Source organism: Scedosporium apiospermum (genome assembly GCF_000732125.1).
Source record: "Scedosporium apiospermum strain IHEM 14462 chromosome Unknown SEQ_SAPIO_0094, whole genome shotgun sequence".
NCBI lineage: Eukaryota > Fungi > Ascomycota > Sordariomycetes > Microascales > Microascaceae > Scedosporium > Scedosporium apiospermum.
This window is the reverse complement of record NW_015971795.1, coordinates 5,411-24,901: the sequence shown is the minus strand read 5'-3', so window position 1 is coordinate 24,901 and position 19,491 is coordinate 5,411. Positions and strand designations below refer to the sequence as shown.

At 53.3% G+C, this 19,491-nt stretch overlaps 3 protein-coding genes across 3 annotated transcripts; 2 read left to right on the top strand and 1 right to left on the bottom strand.

Moving 5' to 3' along the window:
• Positions 1-669: 669 nt before the first annotated feature.
• Positions 670-3,079, top strand: SAPIO_CDS4697 (uncharacterized protein; the record flags this gene model as incomplete). The annotated part of the gene is made up of 4 exons (XM_016787184.1): positions 670-1,100; positions 1,169-1,863; positions 1,982-2,015; positions 2,098-3,079. The coding sequence occupies 4 exons, from the start codon at positions 670-672 to the stop codon at positions 3,077-3,079; spliced, it is 2,142 nt and encodes a 713-aa protein (XP_016643063.1).
• A 1,866-nt stretch (positions 3,080-4,945) lies between these two features.
• SAPIO_CDS4696 (uncharacterized protein) lies at positions 4,946-14,684 on the top strand (the record flags this gene model as incomplete). The annotated part of the gene is made up of 3 exons (XM_016787183.1): positions 4,946-5,258; positions 5,352-13,166; positions 13,399-14,684. 3 exons carry the CDS (start codon positions 4,946-4,948, stop codon positions 14,682-14,684), a joined length of 9,414 nt encoding a protein of 3,137 aa, XP_016643062.1.
• Positions 14,685-15,302: 618 nt separating this feature from the next.
• SAPIO_CDS4695 (Phosphorylase kinase) lies at positions 15,303-19,286 on the bottom strand (the record flags this gene model as incomplete). The annotated part of the gene is made up of 9 exons (XM_016787182.1): positions 15,303-15,359; positions 15,414-16,647; positions 16,759-17,047; positions 17,156-17,186; positions 17,271-17,422; positions 18,018-18,067; positions 18,142-18,335; positions 18,863-19,017; positions 19,091-19,286. The coding sequence occupies 9 exons, from the start codon at positions 19,284-19,286 to the stop codon at positions 15,303-15,305; spliced, it is 2,358 nt and encodes a 785-aa protein (XP_016643061.1).
• Positions 19,287-19,491: the final 205 nt, after the last annotated feature.

Sequence of the window (19,491 nt, the reverse complement as noted above, 5' to 3'; positions counted from 1 at the left end):
CCCAAGTTTGTCTGCTCGGTTGGTCTTACCTTCGACCGACCTGTCGAGCTTCGTTCCGACCGATCAGGTCGGACTTGGTCCCGTCCGTCTATTCCTTTCTGCGTGTGATTCTCTTTTCGTTTTTCTGCTGTGTCCCACCACCGCCTTCCCTGCGGCCCAAATGACGACCAGGTCGTGGCAAAGAATAGTAGAGGAGAATATCGTAGCCTATGCCACGGACTGACTGTTTTGAAGACCGCAGGGTAGCCAGAGGCGGCAGAATCAGAAAACGGGAGCCTGGGCAGCGGCACATGAATTACACTGGCACTAGACGGATTGAGTCGTCCGGGCCGTGGCGTGGCAGCATCAAAGCACGACTATTGGCTGATATTGCCTGCTACCACCTGCTATTCCGCCTCACTTTGGGCATTTTCCTCGTCTTCCCTCGCCTGCACAGTCTGACCTGGCCTCTGCGACGCCCAATCAGAATACTATTTGGATGGCGGCATGGCTTGAATCGCTGCGTGATGGCGTGGCGCAGCCCTCCTCACATTTCGAGAAATAAAGGCGTTACCGTGCCCCAGGACCATCCGGTCGACCCCCGCTCGCGTGCTTCGTCACGTACAAGCCAAAACCTCCGTACGGTACCGCCTAATTATTTGACGCTGAGCGGGATCTGTCGCCTTCAAAATGGAGGCTGCGGCAGCGTTTGGCCTGGCGGCTAATGCTATGCAAATGCTCGAGTACGCCGCCAAATTGATCAAGACTGCCAATAAACTGAGGAGCCACGTGGGCAGCCTGCCTGTTGGAATGCAGGAAATCGAAGCCACGGCGATGAGTCTGGTACAATCGGTCGATATCGTTGCGCAAAAGTCGAAAGATGAGCAGGACCAGGGCCTAGCTACCATATGCGACTCCAGCCTTTCCCTTGCTCGGGAGCTGCTGGACTTGATGGGAGCGGCGAAGGCAATCACGAGTAAGAGCGGCGGCAGCGGCGGAACGACGAATATCTTCCGGGGCACATTTCGGGCCATTCGGATCGAGAAGGAGGCGAGCCGGATCCAGTCTCGGCTATTGTATTTACAGCAGCAGCTAAGTCTCCATCTTACAATCCAGAACAGGTAGAGTAGACACTGTCCCGGGGGTTCCACGGTTCCTTATTATAAATTAACAAATCTTGATAATACAGGCGCGATCAAGGCGAACTGAAATCGAGTTTGGACAGCATCACAGGAAGGGTATTCAGCATCGAGGAAAAGATTGACTCTTTCATATTAACGCGAAGCGGAGAAATATCCATCACAAAGCAACCACTCATCGAAAGCCCGGAGGCCGAAGTTGAGCCCGAAGTTGAGGTCGACTCCGAAGGTGAAACTGAAACTAAAGCTAACGAGGAAGTTGGGACAGTAGAGTCGGCCCTGCTATCACCGACCGAAGCAAGAACGTCGAATCCATCGCACATCTCCATTCGCTCGCCGCGCAGATTTCGATGCCAGGACCCTAGCTGCGTTTGCTCCTGTCACCTGAACCGGTACTACAAGACCCCTCTCTTCCTTAGGGGGCTGATCGGCGCGTTGAAGTTTCGCGGTAGCTGCCGGAATCATCCGACCGACTTGTGGGAAGTCAAGTACTGGATGCCTTGGTGGATAGCGAACTACAACGTGTACCTCCTGTTTGAGAGAACGGCGTCGGGGAGCCCGTCCCTGGGATTGAAATTCCAGAGAAGAGTGGATTTGTCGGAGCCTCTGTTGTATTGCTCATATACACGCAATACCAAGGGGGTTAAAATGGCACTCCAAAATCCCGTCGTGTCACTCGACGATATTCACTTCAACGAGGGCTACACTGCTTTGCATGTTAGTAAAACCCTGCCACCCCAAATCCGTAAGTGCAGTGATATGCGTTGCATAACCGTCCCTGGGGGTTGTTATTAACACACGATGGCATCAGCTGGCGATAATGGGAGGTCACCAAGAAGCTTGCGAGTTGCTGGTACATAGAGGCGCGGATAAGTTCATCGAGGACGATTATTCTAGGTAGGGCACTTTGTCCATTTTTGAATTCCCCCATCTGCCAATCCGAAAGTAACCAGTTCACTTACTAGCAGCTCAATGCCAGGTCGCCGATGCATCTAGCGTGGGAGCGGATATTTAACGGCCGGGGCCACGCCCAGATGTTGGACTGCCTCCGTCAGCTCTTCCCAGCAGAGGACTTCGACGACTGGGGGTTTTCGCCACTGCATGAGATAATCTTGGGCCTCTCCCATCTCCTGCCGCCCGGCCTGTCCCGCCTCGGCAGGAACCTCGACGTAAATTGTCGTGATGCCTTTGGCATGACCCCCCTCTGCTGGGCGAGCTCTCGAGGCGACGTGGAATCTATGGAACTTCTTCTAGATGCCGGTGCAGATGTCGAAGCAGCTGACTCGAGGGGAATGACTCCTTTGTTTTTTGCCGTTAATGCATACGCGCCACAGCTTCGCCCCCTCGAGCTGTTGCTTCTTAGAGGGGCCAATCCAAATCATGTCGACCCGAACGGTTACACTGCGCTGCATTTTGCGGCCGTTAACGGCACCCCCTTGGAACTCGTCAAGGCTCTAATTAATGCGGGAGCCGACATCGACGGGGGAAGCCGTTTCAATGGAACGCCCCTTCTCCTCACCGCTGGCGCCAATTGTGTCGAGATTGGAGAGTTTTTGCTCCAACGTGGTGCCGACAGATACCAGGCGAACAAGTGGGGACGCACGCCCCTTGTATCCGCTGTCTTGGAAAACAGTGCCGAGTTCCTAGATATGCTTCTCGAACATGGGACTGCATATGAGCGCATCGATCAGGGTGGCCGCTCGATCCTACACTATGTTGCAGTTTCGCAGCATGTAGAAATTGCACGGGTTCTGATCGCTCACGGCATAACTGGGCTCGATACCGAACTGAAGAACTGTAACGGCTTCACAGCAATGGATTTGTTTTGGATGCACGGCACTGACACTGATGAAGACTTCAAGGAGGCCTTCTTTCAGCTTATGTCCATGCTCGACCCAAACTGGAGCACCCCGGAAGGAAGCATCGTGGAGGAGGATGACTCTGAGACGGATGAGGAATGATATGCACACTCTCCAAGGCCACGATGTCGGTCGGACTGGCGGACCACTGCACTCAAATTGACTTGGGTTCCGAATCAGGTAGAAGTTGTCCTCAAATCAACCAACAAGCCGCCCTGCCATTACTGAATTACCGTATCACGACAACGGAAGTCAGCTGCGAGTTTCACCTGAGGCTGGCGAGCCATCGTCAGTTAGATTAAACGTCTCGGGGGACCTCATCCCACTGTGTGCATGCACCGCGTCGCACCTATCGGCATCTCAAAGGGCTTGTCGAAGTTTCGTCCGATGCGGGAGACACTGGTGCTTAATAAAGCTCCGAGTATGCATTCGGAGATTTCATATACCCGACTTACTTCTGGTGTCGATGCGAGCATAGATGGGGGAAAGATAACTTGAGCAGGTAAGCTGGTTACTATGGCGGAGGCGCACGAGAAATACTCAACGAAGACTCTGTATAATAGATTATGAAATTATTATGAATAAAACCTAGGGAAAAAGATTCCAAGGAACAAACAAAATAATATCAACACATCGTATGAAGTTCTCAATTCACTTTACATGCCCATCACTTGCATCGACCTCCTCGCGGCAGCTCCTCGCCACGAGATAGCACCAACACGCAATACAGTCGAAGGGTGAAAATAAAAGAAATTCGAAGCGGACGGGTGGCTGTAGAATTGCAAGGTTAGACACGAAGGATGGAGCAGGTTGGGCCGGGTTATGTTGGCCCGGACTTTATACACTTCATACACTTCGGCATCGCCACAGCGGCGTTTATGCTCTTCGATTCCAATTTCCGATTTCCCCCACCGCCCCTCGATCTGTAGAAAGATGGATTCGGTTGGAATTCAATCTTTGCATAATAGAATCCCTGCTCTGAAGCTGGCTGTCATAGCGACCTTGAGGGCGGGTGAGAGATGAAGGCGTTGGACAACTCAATATCCTGCAACCAGTTTCATTAGAACCTGCAGCATATCAATTGATATTCATAGCTTCTTTATCACACCAATGCCTCTTTCAAGTCCTTTTCATTTTTTTTTTTCCTCTTTAGCTTGAATGTCTTTTGTATTGCTAGAATGTCCAACTTCTAAGCTCCTCTTAAAAGATCTCTAGTCCCAGAAATTTCACAAGCCCAGCCCGGCCTGCAAAGCACATCGCCTGTCTCTCATATACTATTATCACATTCACACGTCCACCAGAGTTAGTCAAGTTTTTTAGGCTCCCCAAGTAGTCTTTGAATATCACATGCAATCCTACCCAGTAGAAGCAATGTGCTTTTTCTAGACTCTGAATACGAAAGAAGATCTAGAGAGATGCCTACTCTGCTATGCGGCAGGCCAACCTCATAGTGGGCGGCCCAACTTGTGGGCCGCACAAGCACTGCCTGGACAAGGCCATCTTGTTGGGTCGAGATCTGGGAAAGAAACACCTCCGTCTCGGTAGCTCTTGCCAATTACTTTTTCTACTTGGTATTTTTTTCTATCCTGAGGAGACAATGGGACAGTGAGGGAAGGAGCCATCCAGAGCACAAAATCACTCGAAGAACCAACCCACAATTTTCCTTCCACCCTCTCCCTCTCTTTTCATCTCGTCTTCATTTCCCATTCATCTCCTCTTTTCCGTTTTCTTCTGTTTGCTTCTCCCCAAACTCTTGTACGTCATTCCGTAGACTTTCCTTGCATCTCTTCCTTCTCCCCTACCTCCTTCCTTCGCTTCTCCCGCCTGCGTTTTCCCCGGTCGAACCCCAAAACACAATAAACACTACAGCCCCAGAATTTCCCTCCTTTTGCATCTACCCATCTCTGTTTTCTCCTCTACATCTGTCCGCCAAAACCATCTCTGGGCATAGAGCCCATATCGACGGTCATGGCCTCCTGTTCCGAGCCGTCCCGCAAGTGGATGTACTTGATCAACCACGTCTTTCTACCTCCCAAACTTCCCCAAGAAGACGACACGAGCGGGCCTTTCGAAGAGAACCTCATCCGCGAAGTTCTTGCGGCCTTGAATGACTTCAGAGGTACCCTCACCGACGCTCCGGCCGACCACGTCGCCGCCCTCAACGCCGTCGCAGACGCCATCACGAATCTCCGAGGCGTACACAACTTTTCCATTCCGGGAGAAGACATCACCGTCAATGGCGAAGCGCTGCAGAGAGAACTGAGTCTCCTCTGCAAAGCAGGTAAGCGCAAACACGTTCAGAAGAATACCTCGAAAAGATTCATGACCGACTGCATCAACGAAACGCCGGCTACTAATGTTTGATCCAATGCAGATGCCATGCACACGATTCCTCTCAAGGTCGCTGTCCAAAATGCAGGTCTCCTCGTCTACCGCCGCGCCGACATCGCCTACTTCGAATCCTTCGAACTCTCTGCCCAAGCCCACTCAGTGACGGGTACTCTCGGTCGTCTTGTCTGCGCCTTCCCCGGAGTCGCCATCGCCATCCCCGTCGATAAGCTCCAGCCGAGCTTCATCGCCACTTTGTCGCAGACAGTCGATCGAATGAGCGGCCAGGTAGCTCCCGGTACACAACCGACGAGCTACAAGGGAGGACGATCGCACGATGAGTTCCGCGATACGGCCCACCCGAAAATGGTCACCGAGCTCTTGACGGCCTTCGCGCTCCCACTCGGCCACCCCGCCAAGGTGACCGGCATCACGAAACATGTCCGCGACGAAGTGCTGTGGGATAGTTGCAAGTCACCCTGGCGCAGGTCTCCCATGTGGACGCTTATCCGCGTGTCCATCCAGCTCGTCCTCCTGCGTTCTGGGCTGGACGCCCTGGAAGCCTCCGTCGTTTACAAGCATTTCATGGTTTACTTCATGGCTCACGCTCTTAGAAAGACCGCCCTGCTACTGAAGAACGACCTGAGCTGCCTCGAATGGTGCGACCTCGTTTACGTCATGAAAGCCAAAATCTCCCGTCGCCTACTGAAGATCGAGAAAATCCGCTATCGCTCGACCGAACAAAAAGTACAAAAGGAAATGATCTTCGCCGACAAGCTCCTCCGAGGTACCTGGGATGCCGTCCAAAAGTCCAGGGCTGACAAGTCCCGAGTGGATGTCGCGTCCCTCCGACACCTCGACTTCAAGAAGGACACCTTTGCGAGCCTCCCGCAGCTGGACGACTTCATCGACAGCATCTCGAACCGAGAGTCGCAGACAGTGAGCGCCGTCTTTAACCCAGTCTGTCCTCTCCCGGAGATAAACCAATTTACCCATTGGCACGAGCCCGTGTCTGATGGTGCCACCTTTCAGGCTGCCTGGCTGGACAATTTGCTCGGGTCGCGTCTTTCCGAATGGCTTGAACCGAAGCTGAGACGCGAGGCGCTGGATTACACTGAGACCTTCAAGGCCCTCTGGAGAGTCATGAGCGGGTACAAAACCATGGTTTCCTCCAGAGCCTCAGACAATCCTGAGGCAATGTCCATGATGATCCTGGGTGTGCTCGAGCTCTGGGCAGCCTGCGATAAACTTGCGTGTCACACGTGCCCGCTCTTGTCAGAGTACGATCCAGTCATTGACGCGGAATATCTCCAAGGCTTGCTTCTCTCCACCAAGCAGCAGATGGAAAGACTCGCGGCTGTCGAAAAGTACATCACCTCGCGCAAGGAGAGAGGAAAACTGAGCGGCATCCTGACGTCGTTTGGCAAGCCGCAGACGTTTGCTGTGAGATATTTCAAGAAATCCCCGACCCACAAAAGCCTGTGTGAGTGCATCGAAGCGGCGGCCAGAAGAGAGAGAGAGGACAGGGCGCGAGAGTTCCAGCGCACCAAGCAACAGTACAATACTCTCATCAACCAGTACAATTCAGCAGATTGCGATGTCGAATGCGACAAAGATGGCGATCAACAGCGTCCCCGCAACTGCAGGAGATGCAAGACAAGGAACAGAGCGAAAGGCTTGTCGATCTTGATTCACGAGTGGCCGTTGCCCGAGCTCGAGACTGAGAAGATGAATGTCGTCTTCGAGTTGGACGTCCCCGCCTGGTTCTCCGTCTGGCGCCAGGCTACCAGCTTTGTCCTCTTCGATATCTTTCAGAAAGCGTACGAGCATGAAAGCCGCCGCGAGGCGCACTCGAAATTTGCCCTCAGTGCCGACATCCATTTGCGTTCTTACTATCGCGACATCGGGGGTGCTTTCACTCCGCGCATCGGCCTGTTGTCCGGAATCAAGGCCCATTCAAAGTCTCATTATAAACCGAAGCCCATCTCCACCGTCAGCAGACCGGATGAGCTCTACTATACCAACGGTTTGCGCTACCAGTATTACGACGAGTCCAGAGAATGTTTCGTTGGCACGTTGTCGCGCACAAAGGGAATAGATGTGTTCACGAACGCCATCACCTATGCTCTTCCCAGGGAGTTAGCCTCAATGCAACAGTTTCTTTACCGACCCTGTACTTCCCCCGACGGCCCCTCGCCCAACTTGGTTATCGCCACGCAATCCGATTGCCCTGACCATCTGTCCCTCACAGAATACAAGGCACTGTGTACCATTCCCCACGGTCACAGGATCCAGTGGCAAAACATCCTGCTGCAAGTCACGGCCCCCAACGTCGACTTTAAGCGAGTCGAGACGACCTTGACCGTACTGCAGTGCATTTACCAGGCCGGACCGCGTCAGGGCGGCTTGTGGCACCGCGCGGCGCACGAGGTTCCGGCGATGGCGGAGTCGTTCGGCGAGCGGATGATGGAGGGCTTGCGGGCTGCGACGAACAGGATCCGAGACAATTGGCAGTGCGTCAACGCGCTGGCCACGTATATTGCCGTGGCACGGCGGATTCTGTCGCTGACGGACTCCGAACTCATCAGGCGAGACGTGCTCAAATATCTTTCGGAAGCCCGGAGTGTTGGGCTAGGCTGGATCAAGTCGCTCAAAACTCGTGCCGACGATACGACGGACGATGGAGAGAAGACACAACTCCGAGGGAGGATCGCGTACGCAGCGTTGGTGTGCGTTGACACGTGCAATGTCGAAGGTGATGTTCTTCGCATTATTCTAGAATCCAATGCCGATACTGCTGCCGTTGACTTCATCGAATGTTGCATCACAATCAACGAGTGTTATGCCCCCGGCTCCTCTTCTGGCCAGAGCGCCTTGTCATCGATCCTTTACTGGAGATGGCAGATTCTTTGCACTCGAGCGTGTCCAATCCTAGCCAACCTCATTGTGGATTATGGTAACGATGGCCTGAGCATCGCAGTGAAGCGCTCCTGGGTCTCGTACAACGCATCGCCAGGAGGCTGGAACAGATGCTCAATACCTGGGTGCTCCCATTCTGGAATGTCGTGGCTTACGACCAAGAGTATATCTCCGAGTGGCCGCAAACCTCTTGATGTCCACTATTGTGTCGTAACCGGCGAACTCCGCGTCAACGGTGTTCCATTGAACCGCCTCCCCGCCGAGTACGAGAGGAACCCAACGTACAAGAGGTTGTTTGGGAATTGCGTGCTGGAGGTGATGCCCGCCGACGTACCAGGGATGATTTTCTCTGGCAAGAAACTTTTCGCGGGGCACGAGGTTCATTTCGGTCGTGTAGAAGACGCCGCAAAGGGTCAAGAATTGCTGGTGAGAGCCGTACGCGACGGCAGGGACCGGGACTTGGTGCATCTCGAGCTTCTGCAAGGCTTGCCTGAAGCGTTCACGAGGGACTATGTTCACTGGTACGACGTCGGCTCTAACACGGTCGAGTTCTGCCCTCTGAGCAGTCCGTGGAGGTCTTCGGAGAATAACTGGAAGCTCAGCTATGCGGAGGACGATGTGTGGCAGCTTACTCAGGGAGAAGACAGGGTCTTGGTCGCGCCGAAGCTTCTCCATCCTGAAAGTCAGACTGCAAGCCGCCTTGCACGGGTATTTTCACCCCTTGTTAAGCCGGGCAGACTTCATTTGATTTACCGTCCATCGCTCTCGGTCCTAGATATCGAGATACCGACGCTGAAACTGGCATTCCACCTGCACAAGGGCCGGTCAGAGATCACGTCTCACCAGTTCCGCGGAATGACTGTCGATCGCGAGCAGGAAATCGGAACCCTTTTCGGTCTTGACAACAAGCTCGTCCTGAAAGCAAGTTCGGACGACACATACCGAAAAGTGATCATCCTCGAAGGGCCAGTGCGTTGCTTCCAGTCGGATCCCCACATGCGAGTCCACTTCAACACAGATGATGCTGTCCGAGTCCACGCCTACGACGTTGACACTCGACTTGGCAGACTCGTTGACAACGGAAGTCTCGAGAGTAAGCTTCTCATTTGTCACCTTCATGCCCTCACGTCGTTCTGCCTACCCGATCCCCTGACGCAACGAACCGGTACCGAGCTGGCCCTGGACATTCTCAATTCCGCGGCCGTGAAATCGTTCGCCGTCTTGACTCCGGAGAACACAGAAGCCCTTTCTCGGATCGCGAGACTTACGCCCTGGAGAACTTATTATCCCAAAGAAAAAACGGTGATGCAAACCGTGGGGTGGTCATCCAGTCTCGGATTCCTTTCGCAGCACCACTCGTTCCTAGAAGCCGTGACCTCCCTCTTCAGCGCGGCGGCGGACAGAGCCTTCTTTTACGAAGACCAGTACCAGGAGCCCCCCGAATTCGAACGGCATAACCGTGATCTTATTCTCCGTGACTCCATCCGAGCCTCTACATTCAGAGTTGCCGAATACGGTGCCGAGGCGCATACCACGGAGCATGACCGCGTCTACTATTCCAGGGATGTAGGCCAGACCTCCGACGAGATTAAACGGGCGTTTACCATGGCCGACTACATCTACCACCGTCGAACGGAGCTCCCGTATGACCTACCTCTCGACGTCGTCAGCAGCGTTTGGAACTTTTTGTCGAGAGCTAGTAAGGTATATGGTCTCGGATACCGTCTGGACCTCGAGACAGGTGGTGATAAACCCGAGTACGATGCAAGCTGGCTACTGGAGGGCACCGATCCAAAAATCGTTAGTCGTAGTTTCATTCTCTACCATGAAGCAATCAGCCTCGGCGCGTCGTCAGACATTGGCCGCTTCGACTTAATGATGTGGCTCTCGACCATGGCATTCTCGCGAGAGGCCAACATGACCGTCATCCAAGTCCTGGCCGCAATGGCCAACGTCTCGAAAATGGCCTCCGTGAATCCGCCCACGGCTGATCAATTCCAACCATCGTGCGGAACCCGCTTTGGCCGGGACGCACTCTTGTCAAGACTCCGGGCCGATGAATTTTATCACTACTGGTCCGACTGCCCGGAGTACATCCAGTCGAGGAACTTGACTCAGATCCAGCGAAATGAGGCTCGCGAGCGGTATGCCGCCACCCGCAGCAGGGCTATGAAGAATCTGGTCGAACGCGCCGAGGAGCAATGGCCTTGCAAAGCGCCGGATCTTGCCTTCCATCGGAGCAGCGGGGAGTGGGCAACGTATGTGAAGTCGTCCGTGGCCGTTCCAGTCATACAGGAGCATACGAAGATCCGATACAACAATATTTTGTTGTGGGATTATCTCGTGGAATTGGTTGATCAGCTACCTTCGGTTTCCCCTCCGAAAGAAAACCCGCTATCTGACGCCAAGGGCTCGGTGTTGGCATCGGAGATTCTCCCCATTCAGGGCCACAGGCAGCGGTACGTCAGTAAGGCTGATGTCTTTCTCTGTCCGCCACCCGACCTGGAGAAGCTTGTCACTCCAAAGATTGATCTCGTTTGTCCACCTCCGCCTCCCCCGGCCTTGATTCTGTCATCGAAAGCTGGGCAGCAGTCTGATTTGCTTCGAGATATGATCGAGAAGCTCGGCCTTATGGCCAGCGCCGCCTTCGAGAAGGACTACATCCGGAGTCTCCGCCAGAGTGCCGAGTCCCTTGCACTGGGAGCACACGGCAACTTGGTCCTCCAGCAGAGAGCGCCGGAGCTGCTGAACATTTACCATACGCATTTTAAGCACCGGGCCGAGGGGATTTACTCGGCCATTGTCGGCGCGCTCTACAAACACATGGCAACCTTCTTGCCCTTCACTTCTTCTTCTCCTTCCGGCGAAGTCCGTGTTGGCGACGCCGATGGATGCTTCGCCACACACTGGCCAAGACTTTCGCCGTCGTTCCTGCTCCAGTGCATCGGAAGAAATAAATGGAAGCGACTCCCACCCGGCTGGAAAGAATGCATCGTCAAGTACGCTGTCTCTCTTGCCGACGTGCAACGTGCCGAACGCATGCTCGCGGCAGATCATCGAGGCGACCTAGGCGCCATGTCCAGGGAGCTCCAGAATGTCGGCCACAAGAACTGGAACCCGCTGGATTACCCGGACTCTCTCCTCTTGGAGGTGGAGAGCTCCATCACGATCCGAGACGTTCAGGAGGAGATTGCCGCGCAGATGAGGACGCCCCCAGAGTCTGAGAATGCTGTGATGCAGTTGAACATGGGCGAGGGCAAGTCTTCGGTCATCGTGCCCATCGTGGCAGCTGCTCTTGCCGACGGGGAGAAACTCGTGCGGGTTCTCGTTGCCAAGCCCCAGTCGAAACAGATGCTGCAAATGCTGACGTCGAAGATGGGAGGCCTGCTCGACCGCGTCGTGTTCCAAATGCCGTTTTCTCGCGCGCTCAAGGTGGGAAGGGCGGAGGCGCAGGCGATCCAGCGCATGCTGGAGCAGTGCCGAGATATGGGAGGTGTGTTGCTCGTGCAGCCGGAACATATCTTGTCCTTCCAGCAGATGGGGACGGAGTATCCCATGATTCCGGAGAACTTGGCGGTCGGGCGGATGTTGAATGAGACGCGGCACTTTCTGTTTAACAATGCGCGAGACATTGTTGATGAGAGCGATGAGAATTTTAGCGTCAAGTTCGAACTGGTCTACACTATTGGCAATCAACAACCCGTTGACCACAGCCCGTACAGATGGCAGATCATCCAGGAGGTGCTCGACATTATCCGCGATATTGCACCAAAGGTTCAAGAGCAGTTCCCAGACTCGATTGAGATTCACGACGCGTCTGCGCACCCGGGAAGTTTCCCGAGGACCAGGATCCTAAAGAGGGAAGCGACGCAAAAATTGGTCGACAAGCTCGCCGATCGCATCTGCGACAATGGCCTGACGGGATTCCCCATCTCCAGGCAACCACCGGCAGTTCGCGAGGCGGTACGGACCTACATCACCAAGCCCGAGCTCACCGAGGACGAAATCAACCTAGTCCAGCGAGAAGGACCATCGGGGTTCTGGACGGATGCCATCAGGCCAACCTTGGTCCTTCTTCGCGGACTGATGGCTTGCCACGTGCTGAAATTCGCCCTGACACAGAAGAGGTGGAGGGTCAATTACGGCCTCGCCCCAAACAGAAAGCCGCCAACGCGCCTCGCAGTGCCCTACCTCGCCAAGGACCAGCCCAGCGCCCGCTCAGAGTTTAGCCATCCGGACGTCATTATCATTCTCTCCTGTTTGACGTACTACTACTCTGGGCTGTCCGATGACGATTTATTCCTGGCGTTTGAGACTCTGTTGAAGTCAGACCAGGCGGAGGTGGAGTACGACTTGTGGGTGCGGGACAATACGAAAATGCCGGACAAGTTCAAGACCCTCGGGGGCATCAACATCGAGGACAAGCACCAGTGCATACACGACGTGTTTCCCCAACTCCGGTTCTCAAAGGGCGTCGTCGATTATTTCCTGAGCCACATTGTCTATCCTAAGGAGATGAAGGAATTTCCTTCCAAGCTGTCCGCATCTGGATGGGATCTCGGCGAGAAGAAGGTGCACCCGACGACTGGGTTCAGCGGCACCAACGACTCGCGAAGGCTTTTGCCCCTGGGTATGGAGCAGCTCGATTTGGAGCAGCAGAAGCACACTAATGCGCTGGTCATGAGTTACTTGCTCCAGCCCGAGACGGCTGTGACGGATATTCCTCCTAGGTCGTCGAAGCTGTCCAGCGACGCGGATGTCCTCTTGGATCTCGTTGTCGGACTTAATCCTTCCGTCCGGGTCATCCTGGACGTCGGAGCCCAAGTTTTGGAACTGAGTAACTTGGAGGTAGCAGAGCAATGGCTGCAGAGGCTTGAGGACGACCATACGCAGGCCGTTGTATTCTTCGACAACAACGACGAGTTGAGCGTCCTGGATCGCAGTGGGTATATCGAGAGGTTACAGACTTCGCCGTTTGCGTCCCAGTTGGACGTGTGTCTTGTGTTCCTTGACGAGGCGCACACGCGTGGGACGGACTTGAAGTTACCTACGAATTACCGGGCGGCCGTTACGTTGGGAGCAAACCAAACGAAGGATGGGTTGATGCAAGGCAAGTGCTGCCGCTTCCGCGATGGATTTCACGTTGATGTGTAACTAACGTTTTCGCCTCCTAGGATGTATGAGGATGAGGAAATTGGGCCACGGACAATCGGTAGTATTCTGCGTCCCCCGAGAGATTCGCACCAAAATTAATGAGCTGTTCCCCGACCGAAGCCACGGCAGCGATATCACGGTATCTGACATTCTGCTTTGGTCGATTCGAGAGACTTGGAGTAGTCTCCAACGCGGAGTTCAATTATGGGCCAAGCAAGGATGGCGCCACCGGAAACACCAACTCCTCTGGGCAAAATTCACCCAAGGAAAGCACGCCTTGGAGCCCGACCAGGCAAAGGAGTTCCTCGAGGATGAAGCGCAGACGATCCTGCAACGATACGGCCCGGGCGCCGAGCAAGACGAGTCGGGCAACCCAGGATCCACCCTTAACGGCGAGTCTGACTCAATCGTGGACAGGCTTCGGGACTTTGGGGCGGGAAAGCTCGACGGGGCAGCGCTTAGCGAGGAGCAGGAGAGAGAACTCCAGCCTGAGAGCGAAAAGGAACGCGAGCAGGAACGTCCGCCGGCGACGGTACCGGCAGCACACAAGATGCACCCGGACGTCGTCCGTTTCGTGGAGAATGGAACCATTACGACTTCTCAGGGTTACAAACCGGCTTTTTCGTCCCTGCGGCTGACGAACGCTGGGAAAGGATTTCCGCTTTCCAGCTTTGAAAGGAAGGATGCTGAATTTAGTCTGCTGGTCTCTGAGGATTTCACTCAGACGGTCAAGATTCCGGTCGGCAGCGGCGCGGCTCTTGATTCATTCTTGAGATCTGTGCAGTGGGTTCTTGTCAGCCAACAGCATGAGGGGAAGACGGTGATGATGATCATCAGCCCGTTCGAGGCCAACTCGCTATTTCCAACGGTTTCCGTCTCTCATACCACGAGCCTGCACATCTACAGTCCCCGGGTCAACCCGGCGTTCCCCTCCCTCGACGACCTCCAGCTCTTCATCTCCCCGCCGCATCTCAACCACAAAATGGCGTTTCCCCTACCCCTGACTGTCAGCCTAAACCTCTTCTCGGGACAGCTTTATTTTAGCGATTTCGAAATGTACATCGCCGCCTGCAGGTTCCTCGGGCTCTCATGGGAAAAAGCCAAGGACGGCGAGGTCGTGGACTCGGACGGGTTCATCCTGCGGGATGTCGAGGGACGCGTTGGAGGGGAATCTGGGTTTTCGAGGAGTCCGGTTAGGTTTATGCGGGATTTGATGACGATTAGACGGGATTGCCAGGCGATTGAGAGGACGCATGTTGGGGATATGTTGGACAATCGGCCGTTGTCTAAGGGTAGTTTCGAGTGAAATGTTGGGGGTGGTAGGAACATGGAGTTTCTTCGTGGGAGTTACGGTGTCTATGTATTATGACGGAGTGAGTATTGAGTGTTATTAGTTACAATGGATTCAGATTCATAAAACCTTTTCCGCAACTGTCGGGTTATTGAGGACGACGCGTGATGTGATGTTGCTTGCTCTGCTCGCCGGCATGGATACGATCAGCTTTACTGTTGGAATCTGCCCTCCGCTCTACTCAGAGTCTCAGGCACTATGAATTGAAACTGAAAGAACATTAACGACAGCCACGCCCGTGCCTCGAGTCGAAAGTGGCTGAAAGCCATCGTCGCCGTTAACTCGAATAAAGCAGAGGGCGGCAACTCCAGAATCAAAAGCGGTTACTGGTTGAGGAGCGGGTGTTGTTGCTGTGCCTTAAAATAACACGAGAGGCCATTGTGTATACGGAGTGATGATTGGCACCGCCAGCCGTTTATTATATTATGCAGCGGGGATTATTATGACGAATATACAAATATGGGGAGATATAAACAGTCTGTGATGTTCTGGGACCTCGACTTCCGTCTTTCTGTCAATCTAATGAAGAGCTATTAACGTATTCATCTTTCAAGAATCGTTACTCGTTACTCGTTACTCGTCCTTTGACTTGTTTCGTATCTGTCGTTTATAATCTTCACACATCTCATACTATGGCAATATTAGCAGCCATCCTGACCACCGATCTGAGTGAGTGGTACTTACAGCTTCTTGCACCGCCTTTCTAGCCTCGGGCCACGCCTTCCGGCCGCACCCCGGAATCCCCTGCGGATTCGTCTCAAAGAGGCGCCATGAATAGCTATTCAACGGCCCCTTGGCCAGCCACGTCCAAAGCTCGCGATCCTGCGACCGCAGCCGCCATCCCCGACCGCTCAAAATGTGGTCAATATGTTCGTACATGCCGGTTCCGGCAGCGTCGTGAAGAAATCGGTAGAACGAGTGACCTCGGACGAAACCTTGCAGGATGGATCGATCCGCATTCCATTCTTTGCGCCACCACGCGTGATATCGGTCGACCTCGGCGTTCATCTCCGTTTCGGACGGTAACAACGCGGGTTTGCGGTATTTGCCTTGAGGCGCTTGAGACGCCGAAATCTTGGCTGTTTCGGCCGCCCATATCTGGCTCAGGGCCATCGAAGCAAGTTCGAGAATGGCCCAGCGGCTTTCTTGGGCGGACATCCAGCTTAGAATAGCGATCGATGAAGCCCAGCGCGGTGGGAACATCATCTGATATAGACGGGGAAGGTGAGGTTCTTGCTTGGAACTGTTGCTGCTTTTGCTGCCTGCTCCGTTTTGGCCTGTTGTTTGCGCTTGGGCAATCTGCTCGGCAGTTTGGAGTGGCACCCCACACGCACCATCCATCTCCAGCTCGGGCATGATGCTAAGGTCAAGTTTGTATCCCGTGCAAAAGACCACGGCATCAACCTCTATTACGGTGCCGTCCGTTAAAAGAACCTCCTTCTCGCCGGCAAAGTCCTGAAACGCCTTCACGGGCAGGATATCACCCCTACGTACCGCAGGAATGTAGTCCTCCTGGACAACGGGGTGAATATGCGCCATGCTCGTACACGGCAACATGTGCCAGTCCTCCCGCATCCTCTTCTCCGTGCGCTTCAACCGTTGGGAATACGAAACACCTGCTTCTACGGGCTCGGACCGCGCAGCGGCGCGAATCATAGTGTTGATGAGAAACTTGTCCGTGAGGGGTTTCATGAGCCAGGGTGCCGCGTAGTCCAGGAGATACTTTAGGCGCAGGTCGGGCCAGGTGAAATTTAGATCCATGGGGACTCCGTCGTTGTCGTAGCGGGAGAGGAGGAGGCGGCCGCGTCCGTAGGATTGGTAGATTTTGGCGGCGTGGCCGAGGAGGTTGAGGGATACTTCGCAGGCTGTGTTGCCGAAGCCTACGACGAGGACCTTCTTGCCTTTGAAACGCGTAGGACTTGGGAACATCCCAGGCGTTAGCAAGGGGGGAAAAAGAAACGAAATGAAATGGAAATGGAAAAAGCAAAATGCAAATACGGTTATCACATAGGGAGACACATCTACTTACTCTCTGTAAGCTTGACCATGAATGACAAGACCTTTAAACCTGTCTCGATTCGGCATCGACGGCCATTTTGGTATTGTCTCGCCGCCATGGCCGAAAACAACTTTGTCAAACGAGAGGATGCTGTCCCCATCCGCGTTGGTTATGTACACGTCCCACGCGGTGTCGGGAGCATTCCGGACGACTTTCTTAACCGTGGTACTAAATCGAATATGGTCATAAAGGTTAAAATGCGTGGCGTATGATTTGAAGTAGTCGACTGCGTCACCTTGCACCGGATGCGTCGGGCAAGCTATAGTATCCAAGTCAACATAATATTACCAAAAGATTGAGCCGCTTGCAATAAACTCCATAGTTGATTGCTCGGGCAAATAAAGGAATAAAGTTGGGTTAAACTAACCTGGTGGAACCGGAAAGTCGCTAAAGCAGGACTATAGATTTCGCAAGGCTGGTTATATTTCAAGTTCTTAACTACCACGTTGAGGGATTTTCATCTGCACCGTCGATCAACTTACGAGAAACTTGCTAATATTACAGAGCGTGTCACTCAACGCCGTGGTGAATGCCGTGTTGTTGCTGTACGACCACAGCCCGCCAACTTCGCCCCGTCTCTCAAAGGCCACAGCGTCAAAGCCCTCGTCCCGCAGATTCTTCAACGCCGTGAGTCCTGCGGGGCCTTGTGTTCCCCGATGATCGTTAGCTCAAGAACCCCTTTTTTACGACGACTGCCAGTGCTTCATGCAGCAAAAGTGGGAGTTCCTACCCAGGCCAATGACCGCGATCTTCACCTGATCCATGCTCCGCTGCCGTTATTCGAAGTACTTCGTCTGGATAAAGGCAAACATTCTAGGGTAAATTGAAGGATCTGAGTCCGCATGTGTGGTTGCACAAATTCTTCACGGGATGCAAGGGAGAGAGGGGGAATCACAATCACTCTGCTCGATGTGATGATGAGCAGGGGTTCATCTGGTGGCTGGGAATCACCACGGCGACAACACGTGACCGCCACCTTCGATGCAACAGTCCCGGTCCGTGATTCGATCATCCAATCCTGTTTCCTTGCTTCGCGGAAGTTCTCAATGAGAGAGCTCGAGGTTCGCCAGATAGGCCGGTAGTCTCGCGCAACAGGGAATGTATAAATGGGAGAGAGAGAGTCTCAATGCTAAGAATACAGTAGGCATGTGGTCCATCGAAACTAACTTTGGACTTGGCTGGCCTCCCTAGTGACGCCTTCCTATTTTACGATCGTTCACGAAGCACACCCAGGCCCTCACCACCACTGCCCTCCTCGGGGTAGGCGTTTTGCCGTCCCCTAGGTCATGGTATTCATATATTAACACCTCCAGGGAGCGACTCATGCGCTAATTCGTGAAGTCCCGGCCCCACCCGGCCCCGACGATGGCGTCACCACGGGCAACTTCGCGTTCTGGGTTGACCGAGCCGGTGATGCTGCTATTATTCGAAACATGAGATGGTCTGACGACATTATCCTCCAAAAGGTCGTCATCAATCTTGGGAGATCCGACCTCCTCCCGCACGTTGTTCGATACAATGACGCCAACGGCTCCATCTACTCCAATCTGAAGGAAAAAGACCCCGATCGCAGAATCTCAAAGGACTATCGCAACGCGTTATAACTGGGGGGGGGGGGCACTCAATGGAACACCTTGGGGGTTGAGTTACTTTGAACCTGAGGTGTGTGGTGAGCTTGACTACTACGAAGTGGGCCCTGATAGGGAGTCTGAAGTGATACACAATCGCTGGGTTCGAGGGGTTCTTGTAGGCGATATTTTTTTTGATTGCGTCGAAATTACACTTGGATCTCTGCGCCGACCATTTGATGGATACTTGCAGAAAGTCCCAGGAAAGAGAATGTTGGAGTGATTTGGAGTGAATTCGTCTATCAATTTTCTGTTCCACCTTTAGAACTCTGCTTCTAGCCTTCGCAGCTACGATTCAGTGTCTTAAGCATGCCCTACCACCTCCCGCCCTCACTCGCCTGCTTCAATAAGGATTCTGCTGTCTTGGCACCGCCTACGACTCCTTTCCCGGCCTGTCACCCTGAACTCGACGAGCCGAGTAGGGTCCTCTCGCGCCTGGTACTCACGCCACGACGCCTTGGATCCACATTCACCTTGTTGATTTCGCTTGTGCTGTCAGTTCCGTCAGGACTAAGCTGGGTGATCCACGGGTGACTCAGGCACTGCTCGATCGTGAACCGGCCTATAGGGTCTCCGATGAGCATTTTGTCTATTAGATCAACTGAGACATACCGTTAGCTAACGTTGCTGATATTTACACATGAAGAGAGACATCGCGAGAATGTATAACTTACGGACTGGGTCGCCGATAGGGTCCCAATGGGGGGATGGATAGTTGAAAGTGCCGGTTCTAATCTGCTCCCTCAGGCTGAGGGGGTACTCCTCCGACTGGAATTCTTCAGAGAATGGTGGAAAGCCGCAGATGCAGGTATATAAAAGCACACCTAGAGACCATACGTCCGCGGCCGAGGTAGGGTTGGCATGTTCCATATCCGGCTGGATCTCCAGGGCCACGCGGACAGGAGTTGCAGAAAAATAATATTTATTATAAATAAATAAAATAATTAAATAATATTTATAAAATATAAATAAAAAGTATATATTTAAATATAAAAATATAATAATATTTAAATTAACTACTAAAAAGTTTTAAAAAATAAATTAAATATATAATAAAACTTATAGTTTATTATAA